Source organism: Monopterus albus, unplaced genomic scaffold, assembly GCF_001952655.1.
Source record: "Monopterus albus unplaced genomic scaffold, M_albus_1.0 scaffold434.1, whole genome shotgun sequence".
In the NCBI taxonomy this organism is placed as follows: domain Eukaryota; kingdom Metazoa; phylum Chordata; class Actinopteri; order Synbranchiformes; family Synbranchidae; genus Monopterus; species Monopterus albus.
In genome coordinates, this window is record NW_018128314.1 from 149,176 (window position 1) to 158,795 (window position 9,620).

At 40.9% G+C, this 9,620-nt stretch overlaps 1 protein-coding gene across 1 annotated transcript in view; it reads left to right on the forward strand.

Moving 5' to 3' along the window:
- The first annotated feature begins 2,710 nt into the window (after positions 1–2,710).
- The window catches only part of hs3st3l (heparan sulfate (glucosamine) 3-O-sulfotransferase 3-like), a 13,952-nt gene continuing 7,042 nt past the window's right edge, over positions 2,711–9,620 (forward strand). Inside the window, exon 1 of the mRNA XM_020587017.1 lies at positions 2,711–3,168. Coding sequence (XP_020442673.1) covers positions 2,711–3,168 — 458 coding nt within the window. The remainder of the gene's footprint in view (positions 3,169–9,620) is intronic.

Consider the following 9,620-nt stretch of genomic DNA (forward strand, 5'->3'; position numbering starts at 1 on the left):
AAATGTGTTAAACCCCAGAAAATAAACATTTTACAAATAAAAAATTACTTGAAAATAGAATATTACATAAAAAATTAAAAATTCTACAGTAATCAAGTTTGTTTTCTGTGTAGTGCAAAGTCAAACCTTTTTAAGTGATGGATCCTCTTTTTGTGGTATTCAGCAAACTATTGCTGACACAAGAAATCAAAGTCAGGATAAACTGGTCAGAAATTGCTCTGCCATCAGTGATCACTAAAAACTGGTTTACTGAGTTACAACTGGTATTGTCCTTATGTATTTGGTCTCGCCCAGGATTTACCTGAGTCAAGGCTAATCTAACTAATAATGAATGGAATAAATAAGGAATAAGGAATAAATATTAACGGTAATAAAATCAGTTCAACTCTTTTAGAAGGAGGTACACATACTTTGTTTATATCTGATTTCATTGGTTATTGAACTGCTCCAAATATGCAACACACCAACTGTAGTAAATATGGGTTGTTTCATTATATAACTATAAGGCTAAGAGAGGCGACAGTGGTACAGTGGGTAGAACAGTCGTCTCCCACCCAGAAGGTGGAAGGTTCAAATGTCGGTGCCTGCAGTCCATGTGTCGAAGTGTCCTTGCGTAAGACACTGAACCCCCAAGGTGGTTAGAGCCATCGGTTGAGTTGGTGCTGCAGATGGCTGTCATCGGTTCTGTACAAATTCCTTGTAACATACTTGGCTGAATAAAGGTGATTATCCTAACAGTATGGGCAGTGGATGGAATAATGCATGAATGCTCCCACCTTTAAATATAGGGAGGTCCTGTTATTTCTTTTTTGCTGACTTTAGGTGAATGCAGCGTAACACCTGCAGTGCCCCTTGGGAATTTTTTGGGCCAGTGTTGCTGGACAGTACTTCAGCCATGTGGAATTAAGTACAGCTTATTTTTCAATAAGGTTGAAAAATGTTCAATAAGATATGATTAAAAAAATAAAACAACACAATTAAAGGGATAGAAGTAGATTTTAGTGAATTGTGATGGATTTCATAGGAGGAAAAAAAGAGTCAACAACTGTTTGTCTTGGCACTCACAGGATTTGAACTCTGTTCAATCTGATGGCAACTGGGGCTACAGGTCACTGAAGTAATAAATAGACAGGAAACACTGTATTGCCAGAGGGACTAATAGTCCTGGGTTTTATTCAAAGTAGATTAGATTATCTCCCTTTTTATTTGGTTTGAGATGAAAGGTGTAATGACATTGTCATGAATAAGTAGATCTTCATAGACCTGCCATGTTATCTGGTGACCAGACATTTTGGTCTGTGGCTGAAGATGGAGTCAGGACAGTAAAAAAACAAAGTTCTATCATGTTTTGAAAATGGGCAGCAGATCTTTTAGTCTCTCGCTGCAGGACAATGCAGTGGTTTTATGGCATGGGTCACATCTGCTGTGGGATAATGACAGGGGTAAGCCAAATGGAACATGAAGTATGTGCATATTTGTGTGTGAGTGAATGTGTGTGTGCACGCATGCTCATGCACGTGTGGTTGGAAGGGGGAACTAATGAGTCTCCCATGAGCTATTATCTGTACCTTAGCTCCACACTCTGCAATAATAAAAGCTAACATTGCAGAGCTCCCTAACCGGAGACTGCAACACAACACACTGCTCGGCTAATGCAAGTGATTAAGCATCCGCTCAGGATGTGGAAACTTTTCTTTGATCAAAAATAATACATCTGGAGATTAAAAAAACATTTGTCATTTGTTTAAGTTTTTTTTTAATTTTATGCATTTTCCTTAAAATATAATGAAGGAATCAGCTGGAAATTTTTGAATAATGTCTCAATGTGGATTTACTCAGACTGTCCTTTGGGGTCTGGATCAGCCATCTTTTGGCAGCTGCACTATAGCCTCTAATACTGTCTGACCACTAAGCCAATTATGTGATAGGTCTAGGATTCCAGAGTGTCAGCTGACTATAATAAGCCCAGTTCCAAATGGCACCACTGACCCGCACTAGTTTACCTACTGATAGATCCGTTCCTGCATTGATCCACTGAGCAGAGGATTTTTGTTGATTCACAAGTGATTTTGTGATTATTTATTATAGAAGCAATGTTATTAGATGTACTATTGGATATAAAAAGAATATGGCAGAATCAAAATCAATCAATCATATTAGATAAGAGTAATAATGGCACATATGAGGTATAGATAGAGCATGGCCATCATCTGCACACTGGTTCTGTTCTATCCTAGGTTTCTCCAGTAAATAATACTGAAATTAAACGCGCCTCTGGCCATGACCCTCAAATCAAAGACATCTAAGAGGGAGAGAGAGGGAGCGAGAGAGTGAGAGAGAATCCTCGTGAGATGAGCCATGGTGGAGAAACGCAGTGTAATCCCGTGGAGTGGAAAGATAGAAAGATCCTTGCAGCCTGGATATTAGGATATGAGATGTTAGAGCTTTATTCTTCTCTCCACGTCACCAGGGTGGGCGAGTAAGCAGTCTCACATCCCGGCTGTCACGCAAAAACTACTTCAATTAGATTTAGTGAGGCTGAGTTGTTGGCTGGTCTGGGGGATTTAGTGCGCTTCGAGCGCGCAACATGAAGCAGGAGAGGAGCAGCGGAGCGCACTGAGAGACTTTCCATGAGTTAGCGGTGCGTCAGATGGGATGTGAAATTAACTTGTGGTAGAATGGCCCCTTATCTCACATGGATCTCTGAGGGATGGCAGTTTTTCACCACCATCATCCGAGCGCAGACCTGAGGCGGCTCTTCCACCGACTCACCATCGCCTCCTCTTTGAGCATCCTCTGCTTTTCACTTGTCTACCTCCTCACAGGATGCTGCGAGTCGGAACTAACAGAAAACTCTGAAATCAAGACACCCACGCGCGATTTCTTTGGGTCAGGATGGTCTTACGAGAGAAATGGCACCGTTGCCCAAGAGGTTACCGCCGATGTTGGTGAAGGCGCGCTCAGCCGTCATCACGGGCTGGAGGCGAACAGCTCGGGGAAAGAATGGACAGCCACTCGGAGGCTACCCCAGGCTCTGATCATAGGGGTTAAAAAGGGAGGCACCAGAGCTCTGTTGGAATTTCTGCGGCTCCACCCGGACGTCCGCGCCCTGGGGTCGGAGCCGCACTTCTTTGACCGGCATTACGCACGGGGACTGGATTGGTACAGGTACTTACACATTACGCAGAAAATCGCAGCAAAGTCATTGACTCCACCTTGTAGTGCACCAAATGTAGTGCTCTTTATTTTTGTTTCTTTTGATAAACTTAAGATACTTTAGGAGAAAAGTTTATCTTATTATGTTCTAAATTTGAATCTTATTCTGGTCAAAATTACGCTTCTGTTTCTTACTCCATGTTTCTTACTCCATGTTTCTTACTCCATGTTTCTTACTCCATTTACAAGTTCACAAAATTTTACTTAGTGAACGACAAAAAAATTAATTAAGGACTATAAGTTAATTATGGTATTAAGTGAATTTTACTCAGGTCCTGCGCTTGTGTGCGCGCGTGTAAATAGGAAATACTTATATCATTGCAATCTATTTCAACTTCCCCTAGAAGAAACGAGCTTCTGTGTGTTGTTTGCATACCCAAACATATCCACAGCTATTCCACGGAGGTTTTGGTGACAGTCAAAGTGACTCTGCCATCTGGCTATGCCAGTCTGTGCATGTGTGCATGCGTGTCTGCAGTGCTTGCTGTGTGTGTGTATCTACAGTAAGTGTGAGGCCGTGCAGAGCAGCGGAGTAATCATCTTTGGAGCCATAGCCAGATGTTACTGTTGTCATGTGGCTCCACTCTCAGTCTGTTCCATGAAAACTTGGAAATACTCAGAACACACACACACACACACACACACACACACATGAGTGAGTTTCGGGAGAACCAAATTTGAATGACTCAAGTCACTCAAAATTGACTGAGGATAATTAGAGAAAATAAAAGAAAGGTTTTCAGCAGTCCCAGGATTTTAGATTTTTGGGCTCCAATCAGTTTATTTTTTATTCTGCCGACTGTAAGTGGATCTGCTTATAGATCCACCAACTGCTTCAAATATGACAGATTAAAAATGTATCCAAATCTGGACTGTGTGCTGTACTGTAAACCAGCTTACAGTATATTGCGTGGACTCAACAGTGCCATTGGCTCAGCTCTGGGAGTCTGTTTAGCTTGTGAGATGCAACCTATGACAGAGATAAAGTAAAAGTTCTCTGCTTCCTTGTTGGTATTTCTGTGTTGGTGTGACCACACAAACAAACAAATAAACACAACTGTGTCAGATCTGTAGGATGTCAATAGGGCCAGAAATTTTCTAAAATCTGGAATCTGCTGGAAAAGCCAATACAACCTCGCCTGTCTGCCAGCATGTCTGCTGTGTCACACCAGGTGATGTGAATGTGACACCAGATTGTCCCGCCTTCCCCTTGGGGGCCAGATGGGGTGCGGTGCATGTCGAGCCTCTTGACATCACTGTCAGCTCTGTCAACTGCCCTCTGACTCCAGGTCACTTGATGCTGGGAGTTAATGATGTGTTCACACCACTTCATAACAAACGGCACACTCCCAGAGTACAGACACTGACAAAGTAAATGTGTTGCTGTTTTGGTTGCTCAACAGAGAAATACAAGAAACAAACAAACACAGAATCCAACATAATGTATGAATTTCTATTTCAATTGAAGTTTTTTTTTGTATCTTATAAAATAATTCAGGCCTATTACAACCTGGGTCTTTCATTTCTTTGGCTATCATTTCTGTCAGCTATGATAACAGTCACCAAAGTAATTGATACTGTGGAACGTTGCCACAACGAAGTTTGACAGGGCAAAATTAAAATGAACAGACAGACAACTAATTAAGAACATAGTTTAACTGGGTTATGGAACCACTTTCGAGGTTTACACAGTAACCAACCGTTTAATAAGAATTGTCATTGGTTTTGTCTTTCACATACAGTAAGTTCAGTAAGTTCAGCTATTGTAACCTGGCAGTTAGTTTAAAACGTGTGGTTGTCTCAAATTTCTTGCTGATCGACTTCTTTTCAGTGGTATTGTCACATTCCCTTATTTTAGTGATTAACTTATTAGGTACACTGTCTGTATTATTGAAATAATTATGTTAAAAAATACAAAAACCCAGGTTTTGGAGACTCTCTGAAACAGTACTGACAGTTTCCCTGTATGATTGTTTGGAGGACAAATTCAACATGCTATGTTTGAGCCCCTCATCCTCAGTGCGCTTATGCTGCCTTTTGTCAGTCGGCCCAAAGGTTTCTGACAGCCTATAGCCTATCCTAAAGAAAAAATATCAATCAAGAAATATTTTAAAATGGTAAATAGACTTACATTTGTATAACACTTCTTCATGCATTGCAGCACACTCAAAGTGCTTTCACCCAAGCACACATACAGTCACACACCTGTGATACAGTATCACTGAGAGCAACGTGGGATTCAGTGCATTGCTCAAGGACACTCCGACATGTGAACTGGCGAAGCCAGAATCAAAATACCAACCTTGTGGTTAGGACATGACCTGCTCCACCTCTTGAGTCAAATGTTTATATTCCTTTTACCCTAAACTGGCCCTGAAAATGCAATTTCATCCATATTATTTAATTTATTATATGACTAAATTGTTTTTGTAATAATTGCTGGAAAGTGGGGGCCTTGGCCCATTTTGTAATGGAGAAGAAACATGTAGTGACATATATTGTATTTTCCTTAGAATTGTTCCTGGCCTTTCTCAAAATAAAGTAACATTTAGCTTCACCAGGGCACTTGAGATCAAAGCCCTTGACAAAGATCCTCTAATGGTGAGAGCTGCGATGAGCCCTGAGATTGACTGGAAGTTTCCTCCGTACTGTGCTGTCAGGGATCGATAGCTCTATCTCCTCACTCTGACCTTGAGTTGACTCCAGTGTTATCGTTGCGGTTATCGTCGGTCAGCTCAGCTTCTGTTACAATTAGCAGGAAGCTTTATCCTACATTGGCGTAGCCACCCTCCCCCTTAGGCAGACAAGGGTCATATTACACAGCTTTTTCTCTCTTTAGCTCTGGAGGAATCCATTTAAATTGCTCAGCTGGAAATTCACATCTCGCTCGTGATGGTTTCTTGCTGAAAAATGGAATGACAGGTGGATGAAGATAAAACAGGGTGGCAAGATAAGGCCGGGGTGAGCTGAAGGTTAAAGGCTGTTATGGCAACATCACACATCTCCGCTGACCTTTGCTTCAACCTGGGGGATTGTCATCATAGCTGGGCTGCGCTGTCTGTGTATTTCTTGGCAAAGGCAGACATCTTCAGGTTCTGTCACAGTCTGGAGACTGATCTGTCCTCCAGACAACAGGGCCGATGGGCTGGCTGTATTTTGTTCTTGAGGTACAGCAAGATTTATCAATATATTATTGACTCTGAATTACCAGCAGAGCTGTACCCTGAGAGGTTGTATTATCACTGTTTACTGCTCCAGTTCACTTCCAAGAAGTCACATAAAGAGAAAAAAAAATAGAGAACACACACAGAATTCTTTTCAGCCAAAAGCTTCAGCAAACCTTCAACAAAGTTTATTCCAAACAACAGCTGAAGCTAGCAGACATAACACAATGCTAATATTAAAACCATGTATTTGTTGAAAACGCTCTAATGTTTCCATATACTCTGTTCTGAAACAAGAATGCCAAGGGTGTAAAAATTGCACAGGATGGGTACATATTTTGCTAAGAGATGGAGACTAAAGATGCAACAGAATAGGCTAGTTTTTTACTTTTTAAACAAACATTAGTTGACCTATAGGAAGTTGTGCATTTGTTGTGGACCATTCTCTATGTCTGTATTAGTCTGCATTTCATGCAGTAATAGCACATAAAACTGACATTTGTGACAGTGTGAAAAAGAAGAATATTAGCTCTACATCAACTGTAAAATCTTATGTTAGAAGTGTTTGGAGGGGTTTTGTCCCCTGTAAAATTTCATTTCAGAAGGGTTATTTTACACTGACAGTATGATAATTATGCACAAATTTTAACTTCTAAAAATAAATAAAGAGGATAAATATTGAAATATGTAAACTTCAGTACATGCATGTAGAGCTGAACCCCTATTCTTCTGAATGGACAGTGTGGGAGAACTTTCCCTGGGACAGTGAGGGTCCAGTTCTCATCCACACAGTTCAAAAAATCACTCAATGTCTAAACAGTCTGTTGCAAAGTATAAGATTTATTGAGGAAAAAAATCATTAACAACCCAACAGCATCTGTTTCTGGTCCATGGAGCCAAATGACTACAGCACTTGAGATGTTCCTTTTATACTCTCTGTAGCTCCTCCTTGCCCGTGGCTTGCTTCATCCCACCTTCCTCTCTGACCTCACATGGCAAATGCAAGTCATGATTACTCCTTCAGTTTCAAGGCTGATTGACATCCCTTATTTCATAACACATCAATAAAAGAAAATTTCCCTTTACATAACTTCACAACTAAGGACTGTCAGTTATTTCAATTTACAGAATTGTTTTACCTCCACAACTACAGACAACTATAACTACTGAAACATTTAGGCTTTTCTGATTCATTTCCAATTTAGTGTTCAAAACAGTGTGGTGTGTGTGCACATGTGCATGAAATAAATGCACATGTGCATTTGAATAAAATGTATGTAATGTATGCAAAACCAGCGTAGACCAGCATAGAAATCATTCTGGTCTATGCTGGTTAGTGCTGGTGCTGGTGCTGGTATAGCTGGTCTCCCAGCAGAACTATGCTGGTCTACGAGCTAAAACAGCAGTGTACCAGCACTAACCAGCATAGACCAGCGTAGAAATCATTCTGGTTTGTGCTGTTTTTTTCAGCAGGGCATACAACTAAATACAGTAGCGGTTGCTTCAACTATGTCCATACCTCCACTTTAGTGTTCAGTTTGAGCAGAGGCAGGACATTCTTTTTGCACTTGTTTTATGGTTTTGTAAAAGTAAAAAAAAAAAAACACCCTCTGAAACTTTGTCCAATCTCCCTTTTACTTTATTTATCTCTTCCTTTATTTCTTAGAGTTCTTATTTGTTCTCTAAAAAAATCTTTGAATTTCATGATCTTCAGTGGGATGTTCATGTCGCCCTCCTCTATGTTGCACAGAATAGTGTTAGCTTAAGGATCATTGTGGCTAATGTGAAAAGTTTTATTTATTCTTACACATTGTTGGGCCCATGTCTTGATATGGCCTAACTCTTTCTATTCCTTTGAGAGCCATTTCTGTCAAGTTTGATCAGTTTTAAGAGCATTTTATTCTAGTTACAGGATCTTTCCAATTGTCATGCTCATAGAAGGCAGAACTTTATATATTCTATGTTTGATTTTATGTTTTTTCAAAGAAATCAGAAATGATTTCTACAGCATATTTGATCTCTGTGGCTCTCATTTAGGTTGAATTAATTCTGACACATCATGCCTGTCAGGACAAACAATGACAAGAGGGGAGGGCTGAAATTACTCATTTTTTTCAGAATCAGCTGCACTGAGGACTGATTCATTTGCAATTCATATTGAACTCGTTATGGGAGGCTTTTAAATTCATACCCATACATTGGTGGCTTTGTCCTGCCATGACACAGCACATGGTGCTACTTGTGTTTTTGTGTTTGTACAATGGAATATAATTGCCATGCAAATCACAGAACAATGACTGACACATGGTCAGCAGGATGCAGTGGGCGTGTATTCGCGGCAAACATGAAAGGCAGATTTTCTGATGAATCAGATTTGTTGATCTGCAGGTGGGACAGTGAGTGTTTCTGTAGTGTATCTGTAATGTTTCGGTGCTCTTTCTGCACTGTGATACATCATGCTAAAGTGTGAAGTAATTAAAGCTATAAGAACAGATTCGCTGTGCCTGTGTAACTGGGGTTCAGGTGTGGTCTGTCCTTTTTCTGTACTGTACTGGAGGTGATCACTATAAGGCCCAGACGGGTAGGGCGATCTGGCCCTCATTAAGGCCCTCCCCTGGGGCTAGAGAAGCAAATGTGTGTGTGTGTGTGTGTGTGTGTGTGTGTGTGTGTGTGTGTTGTGGGTGGGGTGGGGTCCCTCTATGATGGATGTCTCCTGGAAGTGGACAGAGCACAACCACAATGGACCAACTCCTTAATGGTCCCTCATACAGACGAAATGGATCAGCGGTCCCCTGGTAATGCACATGATACCACACTCATGCATGCATGTGGACACACAAGTGCACACTCAGATTTCATATTTGACTCATAAATAAGCAGTCAGGTGTGTATAATGAGCACAGCCAACACTCTGCTCTTTGATTGGCTATTGTTTCCTCTTTGGATCAAACATCAAAGATAAACCAGCCAGATTTGACATCTTTGACCCAGCACACTCTCACATCCCTTAATCCTTTGCTACATGTTTTCTTCTGTATGTTATAAAAATTTCAGTTGCTTCACATTTGTTAACAACACACAAACACATTGCATGACACAGCATGCTACTGATGGGGCTCTAGAGTGTCCTGGCTCCCCCATTCTCCACCTGCCACTCTTGGTCCCAGCTGAGGCCCAGTGCTGCAATACCATTCCCAGTCCATCCCCTTACATTTACACCAACACCTTATACTCCATTGT